Source organism: Schistocerca gregaria, chromosome 4 (assembly GCF_023897955.1).
Source record: "Schistocerca gregaria isolate iqSchGreg1 chromosome 4, iqSchGreg1.2, whole genome shotgun sequence".
Lineage (NCBI taxonomy): Eukaryota > Metazoa > Arthropoda > Insecta > Orthoptera > Acrididae > Schistocerca > Schistocerca gregaria.
Genome location: NC_064923.1, coordinates 408,324,259 through 408,345,306, shown reverse-complemented (window position 1 = coordinate 408,345,306; position 21,048 = coordinate 408,324,259). Strand labels below are relative to the sequence as shown.

The window sequence follows — 21,048 nt, the reverse complement described above, 5'->3', positions numbered from 1 at the left end:
ATGAAGCAGGCAAAAAGGAATACAAACGTCTCAAAAATGAGATCGACAGGAAGTGCAAAATAGCTAAGCAGGGATGGCTAGAGGACAAATGTAAGGATGTAGAAGCTTATCTCACTAGGGGTAAGATAGATACTGCCTACAGGAAAATTAAAGAGACCTTTGGAGAGAAGAGAACCACGTGTATGAACATCAAGAGCTCAGATGGCAACGAAGTTCTAAGCAAAGAAGGGAAGGCAGAAAGGTGGAAGGAGTATATAGAAGGTTTATACAAGGGCGATATACTTGAGGACAATATTATGGAAATGGAAGAGGATGTAGATGAAGACGAAATGGGAGATAAGATACTGCATGAAGAGTTTGACAGAGCACTGAAAGACCCGAGTCGAAACAAGGCCCCCGGAGTAGACAACATTCCATTAGAACTACTGATGGCCTTGGGAGAGCCAGTCGTGACAAAACTCTACCAGCTGGTGAGCAAGATGTATGAGACAGGCGAAATACCCTCAGACTTCAAGAAGAATACAATAATTCCAATCCCAAAGAAAGCAGGTGTTGACAGATGTGAAAATTACCGAACTATCAGTTTAATAAGTCACAGCTGCAAAATACTAACATGAATTCTTTACAGACGAATTGAAAAACTGGTAGATGCGGACCTCGGGGAGGATCAGTTTGGATTCCGTAGAAATGTTAGAACACGTGAAGCAATACTGACGTTAAGACTTATCTTGGAAGAAAGATTAAGAAAAGGCAAACCTACGTTTATAGCATTTGTAGACTTAGAGAAAGCTTATGACAATTTTGACTGGAATACTCTCTTTCAAATTCTGAATGTGGCAGGGGCTATTTACAATTTGTACAGAAACCAGATGGCAGTTATAGGAGTCGAGGGGCATGAAAGGGAAGCAGTGATTGGGAAAGGAGTGAGACAGGGTTGTAGCCTCTCCCCGATGTTATTAAATCTGTATATTGAGCAAGCAGTAAAGGAAACAAAAGAAAAATTTGGGGTAGGTATTAAAATTCATGGAGAAGAAGTAAAAACCTTGAGGTTCCCCGATGACATTGTAATTCTGTCAGAGACGGCAAAGGACTTGGAAGAGCAGTTGAACGGAATGTACAGTGTCTTGAAAGGAGGATATAAGATGAACATCAACAAAAGCAAAACGAGGATAATGGAATGTAGTCAAATTAAATCGGGTGATGCTGAGGGAATTAGATTAGGAAATGAGACACTTAAAGTAGTAAAGAAGTTTTGCTATTTAGGGAGTCAAATACTTCATTGCACCTGTTTGTACAGTAAATCTGTGAATAGCTTCCACACCCAAAGCTCCACATCAGTACCAAACATTGTATGTCAATAGAGTATCTACCAAAACTCCAATTTAGTCCGTACTATGTGTTGTCATCCAGAAGAATGGGTATAAACATTATTTGAAAGTGTTGTTGTTGTTGTTGTTGTGGTCTTCAGTCGTAAGACTGGTTTGATGCAGCTCTCCACGCTACTCTGTCCTGTGCAAGCTTCTTCATCTCCCAGTACCTACTGCAACCTACATCCTTCTGAATCTGCTTAGTGTATTCATCTCTTGGTCTCACTCTACGATTTTTACCCTCCACGCTGCCCTCCAATGCTAAATTTGTGATCCCTTGATGCCTCAAAACATGTCCTACCAACCGATCCCTTCTTCTAGTCAATTTGTGCCACAAACTTTTCTTCTGCCCAATCCTATTCAATACCTCCTCATTAGTTACGTGATCTATCCACCTTATCTTCAGCATTCTTCTGTAGCACCACATTTCAAAAGCTTCTATTCTTTTCTTGTCCAAACTAGTTATCGTCCATGTTTCACTTCCATACATGGCTACACTCCATACAAATACTTCCAGAAACAACTTCCTATACATAAATCTATACTCACAGTTTAGTCAATAATCAGCCGCCTTTAGTGAATTAGCAGTCTAGTTAAAAGTTGATTAAGTCTTTTCAGTAAATTGATTCCTTAGGATGGATAGGATGTGTGACTGCTGTGTACGGATGCAGGAGGAGCTGGCCACTCTTCACGAACAGCTGAGCGTGTTGATGGCCGCGGTCAGCCGTCTTCAGGCTGCTGCCTCGGAGTGTAGTGGCAGTGGGGAGTCTGGTGCATCGCAAGGTACACCCCAGGTGTTACATGTTTCACCCACTGTTCCTGCTGTCGAGACATCTTCGCGGGTACCGGGTGCGGTGCACGAGACGGAGAGTAAATGTGGAGGCTGGCCATGTGGCATCGCCCGCTCTGCCTGTGAGTGGACATGCGGCTGCTCCTTCAGCAATGTCCTAGCAGGCACACGGGGGGAGGGTTTTATTAGTTATTGGGTGCTCCAATGTTAGGCGGGTGATGGAGCCCTTTAGGGAAATAGCGGAAAGGTCGGGTAAGAAGGCCAGTGTTCACTCTGTCTGCTTGCTGGGGGATTTCATCCGAGATGTGGAGGAGGCCCTACTGGCGGCGATAGAGAGCACTGCAAATTGTTGCTCATGTCGGCACCAGTGACTCCTGCCGTCTGGGTTCAGAGGTCATCCTCAGTTTGTACAGGCGGTTGGTGGAATTGGTGAAGGCGGAAAGCCTCGCTCGTGGGGTGGAATCAGAGCTAACTATTTGTAGTATCGTTCCCAGAACCGATTGCGGTCCTCTGGTTTGGAGCCGAGTGGAAGGCTTAAACCAGAGGCTCAGACGATTCTGCGGAGTGCTGGGGTGCAAATTTCTCGACCTCCGCTATCGGGTGGAGAAATGTAGGGTCCCCCATGAATAGGCCAGGCGTGCACTACATGCCGGAAGCGGCTACAAGGGTAGCGGAGTACGTGTGGAGTGCACATGGGGGTTTTTTAGGTTAGAGAATTCCCTCCCTAGGCCCGACGAGACGCCTCCTGAGACACGGCAAGGTAGGAGTAGGCAAAATGCAACAGGGAATAACAATATTAATGTGCTAATAGTAAACTGCAGGAGTGTCTATAGGAAGGTCCCAGAACTGCTCTCATTAATAAACGATCGCAACGCCCATATAGTACTAGGGACAGAAAGTTGGCTGAAACCGGACGTAAACAGTAATGAAATCCTAAACTCAGATTGGAATGTATACCGCAGAGACAGGGTGGACAGTGGAGGGGAAGGCGTGTTTATAGCGATAAGAAGTGCAATAGTATCGAAGGAAATTGACGGAGATCCGAATTGTGAAATGATTTGGGCAGTTAAAGCAGGCTCAGACGTGGTAATTGGATGTCTCTATTGGCCCCCATGCTCAGCAGCTGTTGTGGCTCAGCACCTGAAGAATAATTTGGAAAATATTTCGAGTATATTTCCCCACCGTGTTATAGTTCTGGGTGGAGATTTTAATTTGCCGGATATAGACTGGGAGACTCAAACGTTCATAAGAGGTGGCAGGGACAAAGAATCCAGTGAAACTGTTTAAAGTGCTTTATCTGAGAATTACCTTGAGCTCTTAAACAGAGAACCGACTCGTGGCGATAACATATTAGACCTTCTGGTGACAAACAGACCCGAACTATTTGAATCAGTTAATGCAGAACAGGGCATCAGCGATCATAAAGCGGTTACTGCATCGATGATTTCAGCCGTAAATAGAAATATTAAAAAAGGTAGGAAGATTTTTCTGTTTAGCAAAAGTGACAAAAAGCAGATTACAAAGTACCTGATGGCTCAACATAAAAGTTTTGTCTCAAGTACAGATAGTGTTGAGGCTCAGTGGACAAAGTTCAAAACCATCTTACAATATGCGTTAGATGAGTATGTGCCAAGCAAGATCGTAAGAGATGGAGAAGAGCCACCGTGGTACAACAACCGAGTTAGAAAACTGCTGCGGAAGCAAAGGGAACTTCACAGCAAACATAAAGATAGCCAAAGCCTTGAAGACAAACAAAAACTACGCGATGCGAAATGTAGTGTGAGGAGGGCTATGCAAGAGGTGTTCTATGAATTCGAAAGTAAAGTTCTATATACTGACTTGACAGAAAATCCTAAAAAATTTTGGTCCTATGTCAAAGCGGTAGGTGGATCAAAACAAAATGTCCATACACTCTGTGACCAAAATCGTGCTGAAACAGAGGATGACAGACTAAAGGCCGAACTACTAAATGTCTTCTTCCAAAGCTGTTTCACAGAGGAAGACTGCACTGCACTTCCTTCTCTAGATTGTCGCACAGTTGACAAAATGGTAGATATCGAAATAGATGACAGAGGGATAGAGAAACAATTATAATCGCTCAAAAGAGGAAAGGCCGCTGGTCCTGATGGGATACCAGTTTGATTTTACACAGAGTACGCGAAGGAACTTGCCCCCCTTCTTGCAGCGGTGTACCGTAGGTCTCTAGAAGAGCGAAGCGGATTGGAAAAGGGCACAGGTCATCCCCGTTTTCAAGAAGGGACATCGAACAGATGTGCAGAACTATAGACCTATATCTCTAACGTCGATCAGTTGTAGAATTTTGGAACAAGTATTATGTTCGCGTATAATGTCTTTTCTGGAGACTAGAAATCTACTCCGTAGGGATCAGCATGGGTTTCGAAAAAGACGGTCGTGTGAAACCCAGCTGGCGCTATTTGTCCACAAGACTCAGAGGGCCATAGACACGGGTTCACAGCTAGATGCCGTGTTTCTTGACTTCCGCAAGGCGTTTGACACAGTTCCCCACAGTCGTTTAATGAACAAAGTAAGAGCATACGGACTATCAGACAAGTTGTGTGATTGGATTGAGGAGTTCCTAGATAACAGAACCCAGCATGTCAATCTCAATGGAGAGAAGTCTCCCGAAGTAAGAGTGATTTCAGGTGTGTCGCAGGGAGTGTCATAGGACCATTGCTGTTCACAATATACATAAATGACCTGGTGGATGACATCGGAAGTTCACTGAGGCTTTTTGCAGATGATGCTGTGGTGTATCGAGAGGTTGCAACAATGGAAAATTATACTGAAATGCAGGAGGATCTGCAGCGAATTGACGCATGGTGCACGGAATGGCAATTGAATCTCAATGCAGACAAGTGTAATGTGCTGCGAATACATACAAAGATAGGACCCTTATCATTTAGCTACAAAATAGCAGGTCAGCAACTGGAAGCAGTTAATTCTATAAATTATCTGGGAGTACGTATCAGGAGTGATTTAAAATGGAATGATCATACAGTTGATCGTCGGTAAAGCAGATGCCAGACTAAGATTCATTGGAAGAATCCTAAGGAAATGCAATCCGAAAACAAAGGAAGTAGGTTACAGTACACTTGTTCGCCCACTGCTTGAATACTGCTCAGCAGTGTGGGATCCGCACCAGATAGGGTTGATAGAAGAGATAGAGAAGATCCAACGGAGAGCAGCGCGCTTCGTTACAGGATCATTTAGTAATCGCGAAAGAGTTACGGAGATGATAGATAAACTCCAGTGGAAGACTCTGCAGGAGAGACGCTCAGTAGCTCAGTATGGGCTTTTGTTAAAGTTTCGAGAACATACCTTCACCGAAGAGTCAAGCAGTATATTCCTCACTTCTACGTATATCTCGCGAAGAGACCATGAGGATAAAATCAGAGAGATTAGAGCCCACTCAGAAGAATACCAACAATACGAGACTGGAATAGAAGGGAGAAACGATAGAGGTACTCAGGGTACCCTCTGCCACACACCGTCAGGTGGCTTGCGGAGTATAGATGTAGATGTACTCGATGTTAACAAATTTCTCTTCTTCAGAAACGCTTTCCTTGCCATTGCCAGTCTACATTTTATATCTTCTCTAATTCGACCATCATCAGTTATTTTGCTCCCCAAATAGCAAAACTCCTTTACTACTTTAAGTGTCTCATTTCCTAATCTAATTCCCTCAGCATCACCCGATTTAATTTGACTACATTCCATTATCCTCGTTTTGCTTTTGTTGATGTTCATCTTATATCCTCCTTTCAAGACACTGTCCATTCCGTTCAACTGCTCTTCCAGGTCCTTTGCTGTCTCTGACAGAATTACAATGTCATCGGCGAACCTCAAAGTTTTTATTTCTTCTCCATGGATTTTAATACATACTCTAAACTTTTCTTTTGTTTCCTTTACTGCTTGCTCAATATACAGATTGTATAACATCGGGGATAGGCTACAACCCTGTCTCACTCCTTTCCCAACCACTGCTTCCCTTTCATGCCCCTCGACTCTTATGACTGCCATCTGGTTTCTGTACAAATTGTAAATAGCCTTTCACTCCCTGTATTTTACCCTTGCCACCTTCAGAATTTGAAAGAGTGTATTCCAGTCAGCATTGTCAAAAGCTTTCTCTAAGTCTACAAATGCTATAAACGTAGGTTTGCCTTTTCTTAATCTTTCTTCTAAGATAAGTCTTAAGGTCAGTATTGCTTCACGTTTTCTAACATTTCTACGGAATCCAAACTGATCCTCCCCGAGGTCCGCATCTACCAGTTTTTCCATTCGTCTGTAAAGAATTCGCGTTAGTATTTTGCACCTGTGACTTATTAAACTGATAGTTCGGTAATTTCCACACCTGTCAACACCTGCTTTCTTTGGGATTGGAATTATTATATTCTTCTTGAAGTCTGAGGGTATTTCACCTGTCTCACACATCTTGCTCACCAGCTGGTAGAGTTTTGTCATGACTGGCTCTCCCAAGGCCGTCAGTAGTTCTAATGGAATGTTGTCTACTCCGGGGGCCTTGTTTCGACTCAGGTCTTTCAGGGCTCTGTCAAACTCTTCACACAGTATCGTATCTCCCATTTCGTCTTCATCTACATCCTCTTCCATTTCCATAATATTGTCCTCAAGTACATCGCCCTTGTATAAACCTTCTATATACTCCTTCCATCTTTCTACCTTCCCTTATTTGCTTAGAACTTCGTTGCTATCTGAGTTCTTGATGTTCATACACGTGGTTCTCTTCTCTCCAAAGGTCTCTTTAATTTTCCTGTAGGCAGTATCTATCTTACCCCTAGTGAGATAAGCCTCTACATCCTTACATTTGTCCTCTAGCCATCCCTGCTTAGCCATTTTGCACTTCCTGTCGATCTCATTTCTGAGACGTTTGTATTCCTTTTTGCCTGCTTCATTTACTGCATTTTTATATTTTCTCTTTTCATCAATTAAATTCAATATTTCTTCTGTTACCCAAGGATTTCTATCAGCCCTCGTCTTTTCACCTACTTTATCCTCTGCTGCCTTCACTTCTTCACCCCTCAAAGCTACCCATTCTTCTTCTACTGTGTTTCTTTCCCCCATTCCTGTCAATTGTTCCCTTATGCTCTCCTTGAAACTCTGTACAACCTCTGGTTCTTTCAGCTTATCCAGATCCCATGTCCTTAAATTCCCACCTTTTTGCAGTTTCTTCAGTTTTAACCTACAGGTCATAACCAATAGATTGTGGTCAGAGTCCACATCTGCCCCTGGAAATGTCCTACAATTTAAAACCTGATTCCTAAATCTCTGTCTTACCATTATATAAACTATCTGATACCTTTTAGTATCTCCAGGATTCTTCCATGTATACAACCTTCTTTTATGATTCTTGAACCAAGAGTTAGCTATGATTAAGTTATGCTCTGTGCAAAATTCTACCAGACGGCTTCCTCTTTCATTTCTTAGCCCCAATCCATATTCACCCACTATGTTCCCTTCTCTCCCTTTTCTTACTGACGAATTCCAGTCACCCATGACTTAAATTTTCGTCTCCCTTCACTACCTGAATAATTTCTTTTATCTTATCATACATTTCATCAATTTCTTCATCAGCTGCAGAGCTAGTTGGCATATAAACTTGTACTACTGTAGTAGGCATGGGCTTTGTGTCTATCTTGGCCACAATAATGCGTTCACTATGCTATTTGTAGTAGCTTACCCGCACTCCTATTTTTTTTATTTATTATTAAACCTACTCCTGCATTACCCCTATTCGATTTTGTATTTATAACCCTGTATTCACCAGACCAAAAGTCTAGTTCCTCCTGCCACCGAACTTCACCAATTCCCACTATATCTAACTTTAACCTATCCATTTCCGTTTTTAAATTTTCTAACCTACCTGCCCGATTAAGGGATCTGACATTCCACGCTCCGATCTGTACAATGCCAGTTTTCTTTCTCCTGATAACGACGTCCTCCTGAGTAGTCCCCACCCTGAGATCCGAATGGGGGACTATTTTACCTGCAGAATATTTTACCCAAGAGGACGCCATCATCATTTAATCGTACAGTAAAGCTGCATGTGCTCGGGAAAAATTACGGCTGTAGTTTCCCCTTGCTTTCATCCGTTCACAGTACCAGCACAGCAAGGCCGTTTTGGTTAATGTTGCAAGGCCAGATCAGTCAATCATCCAGACTGTTGCCCCTGCAACTACTGAAAAGGCTGCTGCCCCTCTTCAGGAACCACACGTTTGTCTGGCCTCTCAACAGATACCCCTCTGTTGTGGTTGCACCTACGGTATGGCCACCTGTGTTGCTGAGGCAGGGAAGCCTCCCCACCAACGGCAAGGTCAATGGTTCGTAGGGGGGGGGGGGGGGGGGGGGGGGGTAATTGAAAGTAACACTAGAATTATAGAACACAGCAAAGACATTTCTGTGAGGAATTAATATGCATATCTTACGTGGGTGAGTTGGTAGAGCATAAGAATGTTGTACCAAAGATTCCGCATTCAAACCCTACTGATGACAATTTTTTTTTAGCTGTTTACAATTGATACTGTTGTATGGAAGGACATTTTCATGACATGTAAAAAGACTTTTAAAGTTTGTAGAAAAGTTCTTTTGACAGTCTGCTTTTGCTTCGTTAGTGGAAAGTAGCAAACCTATAGAGTACATTTGAATAGATACGTGTGGTGTTCTGTTGGACGTGTGCAAAAGAACAGACACCAATTGTGATGAAGCAGCTAGTGCATTTGTAGTTTCACAGAATAAACATACCATGGTACAATAGAATAAAGAAACAATTGCATCACATGTGCGGAAGTAGTAGTAGTAGTAGTAGTAGTAGTAGTAGTAGTAATTATTATTGTTAACAATTGTTATGTGTGTACAACAACCAAGATAACTAAAGATGAGAGAAAGTGTGCTGCATTCCTACTGGACATAATTGATCAGTGGAATGCGTCAAACATCACAGAAGAGGAAACATTAGATGTCCACGAGTGCACACCTTGGTCCTCAAGCAATGGAAGTCATGAGATACCACAGATGGAGAAAATAGCAGTGTTTCGCTCAAAAAACAAGAAAATCTAAATGCTCAGATACTGACTTAATGCCAGAAATCAGCCCAAGCCAATGAAAACATTTAGCACATCACACAATGTCTGCAATGAAAAACAGATGTCATACTACTATATGTCCTGCATGGTGTATGTTGTATGAATGTAAACGGCAGTGGGAAAGGGGGGAGTTAATATCGTTGAAGCAGAAGTACAAGCATATTACAATGTATGGGATGGAGATCTTCAAACACCACCTCCAGAAAGGTTGATTTGTTAATGATGTAGACATCAAATTGTGGGTGAAAACAAAAGTGAGAAAGTTACATTTCCCAGGAATTGATGCCAGTGTTAGTTGAGTCTTGCACTGGAAGCATAAGTAAAATCTTTTGTTACAGTGAAAATGTACCACAACAGAAATTACATCCAGAAAACAGTAGAGGATTGGCAACAAGCAGCTTGTGTACTCATGACAGCCTACATAGACGCAAATATCAAAAACGCCGACAAAAGTGGATTCAACAAGGAGATGTCTGTGGGCTGCACTCTTCCAACTAGATGTTCTAAAAATATTGTAAGGGTTGTACAGTACACATTATTCCATTTGCTCCTCCAAGGCTGTTTGTTGTCCTTAAAGAGCCTCGTTCACTGAGTACTCATACACATCAGTCCATGTTCCTAGCACCAAATTTAATCATCCACCCTCACTCCTCTGGCAAAATGACCAAAGAACTGTTCAGGACATTTCTACAAGAAGCGGTAGTAGAACAAATCATTGGAGAGAGACTTACGCCAATACTGGATTCTTACGGGCCCCACAAAGACACTAGTGTTCTTCATGACCTGCATGTACAAAATAACCTACCACATGACAAAATCACAATTCACATAATTCCAGCAAACACAACCTCCATTTGTCAACCCCTTGCTCTTCATTTCTTTAGAATGTACACGCATATGATTCGTAAAATGTCCAACGCTGCTTGAGATTGTTCGGAAGACATCAGCCTGCAACAACACAATAGCCTTAACTTGCAGTCTCTCATATGCAATCATTTCTGTTCTCCATGTTTCTGTAATTCTCACCATCACGGTTAGATAATGGCTGAACTCATTGATAGACCCAGACCCTGTGAAACTTAAACACAAGCTTTCATTCTGCACTCTACAGGGTGGATGCACAAGTGTGGGATTCATCAAATATGCTTCGTGTTTGAAAGTAATTTGCTTCACACACTTCATTATATGCAACCATTATTGCAAAGCCTTCATTCCTGAATGAATGACACTGTGTGTGTCTGTGGGGAAAGGGGGGGTGGTTCATGTTTTCATTGATTTTTTAACATTGTGTAGTTGTTATTAACCTTATTATTTTTTTATATAGATTCCAAGACTTACCAAGCAGGAAAGCGCCAGTAGATAGGCACAATGAATAAAACACACAAACACACACACACACAGAATTTCGAGCTTTCGCAACCGGCGGCTGCTTTGTCAGGAAAGAGGGAAGGAAAAGGAAAGATGAAAGGATGTGGGTTTTAAGGGAGAGGGTAAGGAGTCATTCCAATCCCGGGAGCGGAAAGACTTACCTTAGGGGGGAAAAAAGGATAGGTATATACTCGCACACGCACATGCACACGCACACATACACAGACACAAGCAGACATATTTAAAGGCAAAGAGTAAGAGCAGAGATGTAAGTCGAGGCGGAAGTGTGGAGGCAAAGATGTTGTAGAAAGACAGGTGAGGTATGAGTGGCGGCAACTTGAAATTAGCGGAGATTGAGGCCTGGTGGATAACGAGAAGAGAGGATATATTGAAGGGCAAGTTCCCATCTCCGGAGTTCGGATAGGTTGGGGTTGGTGGAAAGTATCCAGATAACTCGGACGGTGTAACACTGTGCCAAGGTGTGCTGGCCATGCACCAAGGCATGTTTCGCCACAGGGTGATCCTCATTACCAACAAACACTGTCTGCCTGTGTCCATTCATGCGAATGGACAGTTTGTTGCTGGTCATTTCCACATAGAAAGCGTCACAGTGTAGGCAGGTCAGTTGGTAAATCACGTGGGTGCTTTCACACATGGCTCTGCCTTTGATCATATACACCTTCCGGGTTACAGGACTGGAGTAGGTGGTGGTGGGAGGGTGCATAGGACAGGTTTTACACCGGGGGCGGTTGCAAGGGTAGGAGCCAGAGGGTAGGAAAGGTGGTTTGGGGATTTCATAGGGATGAACCAAGAGGTTACGAAGGTTAGATGGACGGCGGAAAGACACTCTTGGTGGATTGGGGAGGATTTCATGAAGGATGGATCTCATTTCGGGGCAGGATTTTAGGAAGTCATATCCCTGCTGGAGAGCCACATTCAGAGTCTGATCCAGTCCCGGGAAGTATCCTGTCACAAGTGGGGCACTTTTGGGGTTCTTCTGTGAGAGGTTCTGCGTTTGAGGGGATGAGGAAGTGGCTCTGGTTATCTGCTTCTGTACCAGGTCAGGAGGGTAGTTGTGGGATTCGAAAGCTGTTTTCAGGTTGTTGGTGTAATGGTCCAGGGATTCAGGACTGGAGCAGATTCATTTGCCATGAAGGCCTAGGCTGTAGGGAAGGGACCGTTTGATATGGAATGGGTGGCAGCTGTCATAATAGAGGTACTGTTGCTTGTTGGTGGGTTTGATGTGGATGGATGTGTGAAGCTGGCCATTGGACAGATGGAGGTCAACGTCAAGGAAAGTGGCATGGGATTTGGAGTAGGACCAGGTGAATCTGATGGAACCAAAGGAGTTGAGTTTGGAGAGGAAATTCAGGAGTTGTTCTTCACTGTGAGTCCAGATCATGAAGATGTCGTCAATAAATCTGTACCAAACTTTGGGTTGGCAGGCTTGGGTAACCAAGGAGGCTTCCTCTAAGCGACCCATAAATAGGTTGGCATACGAGGGGGCCATCCTGGTACCCATGGCTGTTCCCTTTAATTGTTGGTATGTCTGGCCTTCAAAAGTGAAGAAATTGTGCGTCAGGATAAAGCTGGCTAAGGTGACGAGGAAAGAGGTTTTAGGTAGGGTGGCAGGTGATCGGCGTGAAAGGAAGTGCTCCATTGCAGCGAGGCCCTGGACGTGTGGGATATTTGTGTATAGGGAAGTGGCATCAATGGTTACAAGGATGGTTTCCGGGGGTAACAGACTGGGTATGGATTCCAGGCGTTCCCATGAGGAAGTTTCTTTCTATTTTATTATTTTTTTTTATTATTACTAATATTAGTTTTATTAGTATTACTACAAGTACTACTTCCACACGCATGATGTAATTGTTTCTTAATTTTTCTGTTCTAATTGTATGTTCTGTGAAACTACAAGTGTATTCTATAGATTTACTACGTTGAAAGAAACAAAGGGAGTGGAGACTGCCAAGAGGACATTGCTGTAAACTCCAAAAAGCCCTTTTACATGCCATAAACATGTTGTCCCATACAACACTTCCATGCATAATACAGTAAAACAAACGTCATCCTTGGGGTTTGAACCCAGGACCATTGGTCAGACGACCTAATGCTCTACCAATTCATCCATGTAAGCCATATGTAACAGATATGGCAGTGTTACTTCAAATTAACGTTTACACCCATCCTGATGGGCGATAGCCCATAATACGAACTAAATCATAATTTTGGTTGATACCCCATCAACATACAACTTTTGGTACTGTACTTAGTGTCTGACATTGGAGATTTGGGTGTCGGCATCCTCTATGGTGGGAGCTTGGTTTATCAGTGTTACAACAGTAATTAAGGTAATGACTCTGTGTCATCATTCTTGTTGTGTGAATTTATTAAATGAAGAAAATTGATTTGATATTCACAAAGTGAGCTTCCACCAATGAGGGTGCTCAGAACAATGCACAAATTCACAGCAGAAGTGTGTGTGTATTGAAACACATGCACCAATGGGGTCTTGAGTAGGTGAGCCCCATGTTCTTTCACCTCTATGCCAGAAGACTGTGCTGAAATATTGTGACAGGAATTTACCAACATCCGACAGATCAAGTAAAATTTCATAGTACAATTTATGTATCAGTACAGTGGAGTTTCTCCTTAAAAAGCTTCTCCCTGGTGCTGCTGCTGCTGCTGCTGTTGTTGTTGTTGACGATGATGACCTTTGTATGTAAGCTGTATAGAATAGTGGCAGTATAGAAGTGTACAAGACAGTCATCTTTAAGAGAGCAGAGGGTAAAAAAACTGCAGAGCCAAAAAGTTGAACTCCATTTGTCTCATCAACACAGTGGCCAGTGTCTTTCTCTTCCCGCTCCTTCTCTCCTTCCACCTTTCCCTTCTCCCTGCTGCACGTGCGCCCGCCCACCCTCCCCCTTTCGCCTCCAACCACCAGCCCCCCTCCTTTCTCCACCTCCTGCCCACCAGCCCCCCTCCTTTCTCTGCCTTCCACTCTCCCCCACTCTCTCCATCTCATGCCCGGCCTCCCTCTCTCCTCTCTTGCTCCTCCTGAATGCCATTATTCACTTCTTTTATGTTTAGATTCATATGATAAAACTTCCATGCTGTCATCAGAAGGGATGTGGTGATTAGTGCACTTATGAGAAATTACTGTAGGTTGGCACATATATAAATACAAGGAACAAAATCTTTTCAGAAGAAAATTTATAAATAAATGTTAAAGAAAAAAAAAGCATGATGTTTTGACTGTAAATAGTAATGCTAACTTTCAGGAAGAAGAACTATGTGCATTGCAAGAACGAGAATGGGGACCAATCCTGAAGTGGTTTCGTCAGCGTTATGATGTTGAGGTAGAAGAATCGAAGGATATAACTGGCCCCACAGTTAGCCTCAAATCAAAACAAAAAATTATCTCTCATCTTATATCGTACAATATGTGGGCTGTACATGGTATGTGCGAGAAGTATTAATGTAAATTTAGTATAGAAATAGTTTATTCTCTTGCTAACAAGCAGCTAGTGGTTATTTGTTGTCGTTCTATCATAGGAACGTTGATTTTGTAACTTCTGAGTCACACTGAAGTGGTTTCAGTTTGACATTTTGGAACTCATTGTTCTTGTACATTCTCCTCCTTTGTTTTGACAAACAGTGTTAATACATGTAGGGCAGATACTGAGTTTCATTCCTCCAGAATTATTACTTTTGATCCTTAGTAGTTATCTAATACGAGCAGTAAAGAAAACTTTTTAAACACTTTTTGAGTGACGCAAATATTTGTGAGTTAATGAGTTTCAGAAGGCTCCAATGACCAGAATAACAGTTAAAATAGTATCATCTCATACTGTTCCTTTATTCTTGTACAGAAATGTAAAATTTTGCACTTAAAAAAAAGTATCCTGTGACTATAATATCAATGAGTTACTGTTGGAATCAGCCAGTTCATTCAAACATAGTCCACGCAGAGTGGCATGGTCAGTATATGCACTGATGGAAGGTCACGCATCAGGAGATCAGTAGTGTAGCGGCTGCGGGCAGGCACTGTAGGGAAAATGCTGAGCACTGTAGTGAAAGTGCCGTTCTAAACTAAAGCCTACATACACATTTTTGGTAAATATGAAGTGGGGGCCCTTCACACCTACACTTGCATAGCGACCATTCAAAAAAATCTGTCAGCTCTTCTTTGGTAAGTATCTACAAAGAATTCTGCCGAAAATGCAGCAGTTTATTTTTGCCTGGTTTGTTACCCATTTGTAACTTTCAGGGAAGTGTCATGAGTGGGGAATTTTGAGTAGAACCTACACATTTCTCTTGTTGCCATGTTAGAATCTGCTTCTTTTGCCAAAACTCAGTGGAGTTTACACAGCCTCATCTTGTGAGCATGTTGTGCAGACTCAGTTGTGAGAGAATTCTGAAACAGTGGTTTATCAAGTTAGGAACTGAGGGAAATTAAGGTCAGTATCTTATGAAAAATAAATGTGTAATGACTTCACTTTTGGTGTTCAAAACCCATAGCATTTCTCATTTTGCCAACTATTGATGGCCCTTAAAAATTTTCACCGAAAAAGTCTTTGGTTATTGGAATAAAGTTTTTCATAATAACCATATGGCAAAATACTCTTTGTGTGTTATCATTTGCCAAAATCTCATTCCAATATCACAAACTGTTTATGAAATATGAGGAATGTCGTGAATATTTCACTCTGGCTTTCACTGGTGCAGTGTGATCGCAAATGAGTACACTATGTCAGATCAGTTTTATCAAGATTGTTGATAGATAGAGACCTTCACCCAAGTCTAAAGAAAAATTCAATATGTTAACTATATTTCATACACAACAACATATTACATAATATACACCAAATGCAAAATCATAGCGACCCCTGTTTTTCATTGCAAACTTTCTCTAATTTCGCACTGTGTCTTACTTCCTCATAAACATCACACTAACTATGACCATTAACAAAATGGTGGGCATATCAGAATGAAACTGCCATATAAAGCAACAAGTAAAGCACAAATGATATTTTTTTTAATGTTTCTGTAAAATCATTTGAGAAAGATTACAGGATGCGAGTGTTGATTCTGTTGTCACTGACTGGCCAAAATATGGATAACGCTTGCCAGCCTCTACTCTTCTGAACAAACAAATGAACTTGCCCAGTGCTTTGGATGAAAACTGGTCACTATGCATTGGCCACTGTATCCTGTGTGACCTATGCCTGTGTGTAATACTTTGTAGGGACATGAACTGGATTGATCGCATAGGTTCACTCGTGGGTAAAGTCGGTGGTAGACTTGTTTATACCGGGGGAGTGGAATCATCTACAAAGGAGATTGCTTACAAATCACTCGTGCAACCGATTCTAGAATACTGCTAAAGTGTGTGGGATCTGTACCAGATAGGACTAACAGTGGACACTGGACATGTACAGAAAAGGGCAGCATGAATGGTCACTGTTTTGTTTAATCCACGGGACAGTCACAGATATACAGAAAGAACCAAACTGGAAGATTCTTGAAGATAGACATAAACTGTACTGAGAAAGTCTATTAACAAAGTTTCAAGAACCGGCTTTAAATTATTACTCTAGAAATGTACTACAATCCTCTATGTATTGCTCACCTAGTGATTCTGAGGATAAGATAAGAATTATTACTGCATGCAAATAGGCATTCAAACAATCATTCTTCCCTCGCTCCTTACGTGAATGGAATATAAAGAAACCCTAATAAATGGTCGAATGGTACATCCCCTCTGCCATGCACCTCTTGGTGATTTGCAGAGTATTGAAGTAGATGTAAATATCATTTCAATGATTGGGGGGCGGGGGGGGGGGGGGGTGGAAAGTGGTTATACTACATCTGTCATCTTACAACCAAGTCATTATCTTTCAACTTAAGTTAGCCCCCAGGCTGTGCTACAGATCAGTCTGTTACAGTAAACTTCATTCACAAAACAGAAAAATAATGTTGAATAAATACTGAAATTAACATTCTCAGTGTTCTGTGGTATTGCCAGAAACATATATGCATGATGTTATGTGTTGTGCTGGGACAGAATGATTTCGCATGTTTTGGTGATGTAATCTTTTAGGGTTTGTTTCACTCTATTGAAGCAGTACGAGACAAATAAAATATGGGGAAAGGAACACACAAAGACTAGTACCACTCTGTATGTAATGTGTCTCCTGTGTATTTGTACAGACAGTTGAGTACTTTGTACAGCATGTTCGGGAGGTGGCGGCAAACATCCGTCAGCCCAGAGACAATAGCAGAGCGCTGGAGCCAGAGACCATAATGGACCATCTGGTCACCAGAAAAATGACTGACAGCTGTATGTTACTCATTGATAACTGTTGAGGAATAATGGTGCTGTTGCCGTACTTTTGTCCACTAAATGTTTGAGCTGTGATTTCATGCCCGAGGAAAGTGCAGTTACTGTTCGGGAGCAGTGAGAGACAAGAGGAACTAAATTTGTATGTAGAGGATCAGAACAACCTGACATTTAGTTCCTATTTGTTTGCTAACTTGAGATGATGCAGTTAACTATCAATATTAATTAATCAAATGGCACCTAGATTTATTGTGTAGGTGGGAAGTTTCTGCAATTTTAGAAGTATGACAGAAAGTGTCCGTACTCCAGTGAAAGATTGCAGTAATGAGTATAGGACTCGATGTCAAAGATTGGGAATAATTTTATTGTACTCCTTGATTTATTTTGTAGGGTTATTGTGGTGACACATTTTTAAATTGGCTGAGAGTGGCTTTGTTTTGTACATGTAAAGCAGTTACAAGTTTTGTGAGGATTATGTATTGTGGATCGAAGAAGTATTGTTTGACTTCACTGATCGAACTAAAGCTATTTGAGTGAGTTTCTGGTTATGGTGTATTTGTGGCGTGCCTATAAAGTAGGTGCTATGATTAATTATAAAAGTTCACAGAGTTATTCTCTCAGCCATGATGTAATGGATGTATCTGTTATTTGGGGTGATATGTGAGCAGGATTCTGTGGACATTGAATTACTTTGTTGTCAAGTAGACCTCTCGATTTTTGTAGAGATTTGAAGATTGTTACTGGAACATCCAGAACGGTGTGTGTGTGTTTGTTTTTAATTATTTTGATAAAGGTTACCTCACTCAGTGTTGCAATAGTAGTGTTTCATTTTGATCCAGTTCCTAGCTGAACCATATTTAAGCAGAATACCACTGCAACCATTATTTCTGTAGTTAATAGTGATGAGTGACATTTTCACTGAGGTTATGTTAGTGGGATCCTGGAACACTAACACCTGAAGCGGCTGGGAATTTTGCAATATATGTTTGAAATTGCATTAAAAATTGGTGGTAGCACCTAGGAGTGTCTTTTTTCCCCCCTCCGCATTACTTCATTTTGCTCACAGTGGGGATTTAGATCTGTTTGTCTCTTGATCACTTGCTGGGATTTGTCTCTGTGCATAGTTAGTAAAGAGAAGAAACTAAATTGTTACTTTGTTTGAAAGAAAAAAAATGCATTTCATTCAGATCCTTCCTATCTACAGCCCTACACTTTGTTGTACACCTGTTATGTAGTAATCTCTGTTAGCAGTTTCAACTGATGACAATGTAATAATAAGAATGGATTGACCTGAAGTTAAAATGTATAACAAAAAAATTGCATGTTTGACACTGAGTCACCCTATGGTGATAGGCATGGTCATTCTGTGATTTAAATTCTTTCTTGTATTGTCTGCTGTGAGAGTAATGTTTGTATGAAGTCATTTATCCTGTCCTGGGATTGGCTGACAGAAGCATACTGAGCAGGCACAAAGTTGATTTACACATTTGTGAAGCGAAGTGTCATTTAGTGATTTTTGTGTACTGAAAAACTGCAGTTTGCCTGATGCTTCACAATGAAGATCTCTCCAAAACATGTCATATTTGTTACTGTTTGCCATGAAAAATGTCAAGAAATGTGATGTCAGCAAATATGTGCGTTACTTGAACGGTTTGTTGGAAGTATGGTATTTTCATCTATTGTCACAAACAGATAGGAACAGAAAAAATTCGTTTAAACAATAACTCGATGAATAACGCGAATTTGGTAGTATTAAGGAAGTAAAGCGAATTCAGCGGTTTTTAAGTAAGTAATGCAAAATTGGCATTTCTCAAAAAAATTTCTCTGTGACCTCATAGAAGTGTCGTAAATCTAATGATGTCAGTCACATATTTAATGTTGAAATGTTCCATTTTTTTTTTTTTTTTTTTTTTTTTTTGCAGTCATGACTTCAGTAGTGGCATTTTGACTATAGACTTTTGTGAGTGCATACGAACGACCACTGACCACTGTGTGAATGTCACTATTTATTTCTTTTGTAGTGTATGTGGCATTTCAAACCAATGGCGCAATGAAAATCTATCACAAACACACCACCCTGCTCATTAAATGTGGTTAATAAAGCAGCAATGATAGAAGGCATGCCGGCCGCGGTGGTCTCGCGGTTCTAGGCATGCAGTCCGGAACCGTGCGACTACTCCGGTCGCAGGTTCAAATCCTGCCTCGGGCGTGGATGTGTGTGATGTCATTAGGTTAGTTAGGTTTAAGTAGTTCTAAGTTCTAGGGGACTGATGACCACAGCAGTTGAGTCCCATAGTGCTCAGAGCCATTTGAACCATATAAGGCTTGAAGAAATGTGATCATTGAGACTTGAAACAGTAGCCGAATGAGTAAGCCATAACATAATGGATAGTTCTGTGGTTTACGATAAGAATGGATGTAGTTTTGTGTCCCACTGGATGATTATATATATGAAAAACAAAGATTCCAAGACTTACCAAGCGGGAAAGCACCGGTAGACAGGCACAATAAATAAAACACACACACAGAATTTCTAGCTTTCGCAACCGTCCCTGTGTGTGTGTGTGTGTGTGTGTGTGTGTGTGTGTGTTTTATTTATTGTGCCTGTCTACCGGTGCTTTCCCCCTTGGGGAAAGACTTCCCTTAGGGGGAAAAAGGACAGGTGTACACTCGCGCGCTCACACACACATATCCATCCACACATACACAGACACAAGCAGACAAATATGTCTGCTTGTGTCTGTGTATGTGCGGATGGATGTGTGTGTGTGTGTGTGTGCGCGAGTGTACACCTGTCCTTTTTTCCCACTAAGGGAAGTCTTTCCGTTCCCGGGATTGGAATGACTCCTTACCCTCTCCCTTAAAACCCACATCCTTTCGTCTTTCCCTCTCCTTGAGTCATTGAGCTTTACCAATTTTTTCAGTAAAAGTAAAGGAAAAAATCTGTAAGTGTAATACAAGTATGTTCTGCAAAAAATGATGTTAAAATTTCCATCTGATTAGAGATCAAAGAATGAAATAAATATTTGGTTGTTTATTTCTGAATGCGTGATGAGTTCCAAATGGTTGGTAAGGCAGTTATCTTATAGGACAGCATTAATTTCTGCAACAGAAATGAGTAGCTATAAAATTCATCTTTTTGGATTTCCAGCACACTGGATTAATAACAGGACAGCAATTCGAATTAACCAGTTTGATGTAGAAAACGGCCAAAGTTGCAAAATTCAGTTACTTTTGTTTAATTGATGACCGGTTTCGCGTATCAGAAGATTCATTATTGCCATTCTCTAAGAAATTTCAACCATTTAATATAAATATTTAAGGTGGTGAGAAAACTTGTCAAGTGTCAAAAATATGAGGTTCATTCAAATGAAACCTGGTCAGTGCGTCTACCTTTGCCTTACACTTAGGGTGGCAACACACAACTGCGGTTATGGTGGCCCATCTATTGGTAGGGAGACTGATGCGTGCACATCATTTGGTGTTGCATAGTGTCAGTGTAGTTTCACGCTGAAGAGAATGTGGTTACACAAGTAATTGTCCACTACCGAACATACAGGTGAGTAAGCAGGAACAACGAGGAGTGATTTGATTTTTGATGGTGGAGCAAGTTGGAGGCCATGAAATGTATCAATGGATGAAGGCTGTGTACAGTGAGTACAGTGTCAGTTGTTCAGGTGTTGAGTGGAATGGTGCAAAAAGATTCCCAGAGGGGCGAAGGTCACTAGAAGACAATGATCGTCGTGGACAGGCTCATTGTGGAAGTGAATGCTTTAGTCTTGGACAACAGCAGAATCACCGTGGATGAGATCCATTGGTTATTGGGTATTAGTGTGAGCACCATCCACACCATAATGCATCAACACTTGAACTTTCGAAAAATCTGTGTGCAGTGGATTCCCCACAAACTGACTGCTGAACAGCGCAATACTCGAATGGCGCTGTCTTTGAGTCATCTGCGATGTTACCATGAGGAGGAATACAGTTTCCGTCACGTATTGTCACAGGTGACGAAACATGGTGTCACCATTTTGAATCGTAAAGCAAGCGTCACAGCAAGCA

At 41.6% G+C, this 21,048-nt stretch overlaps 1 protein-coding gene across 1 annotated transcript in view; it reads left to right on the top strand.

Annotated features, from left to right (window-relative positions):
• Nucleotides 1-21,048, top strand: part of LOC126268118 (ATP synthase mitochondrial F1 complex assembly factor 2) — a 42,267-nt gene that overhangs the window by 15,047 nt on the left and 6,172 nt on the right. The window contains exon 4 of the mRNA XM_049973642.1: nt 13,925-14,102. Within this exon, the coding sequence (XP_049829599.1) occupies nt 13,925-14,102 (178 nt within the window). The remainder of the gene's footprint in view (nt 1-13,924; nt 14,103-21,048) is intronic.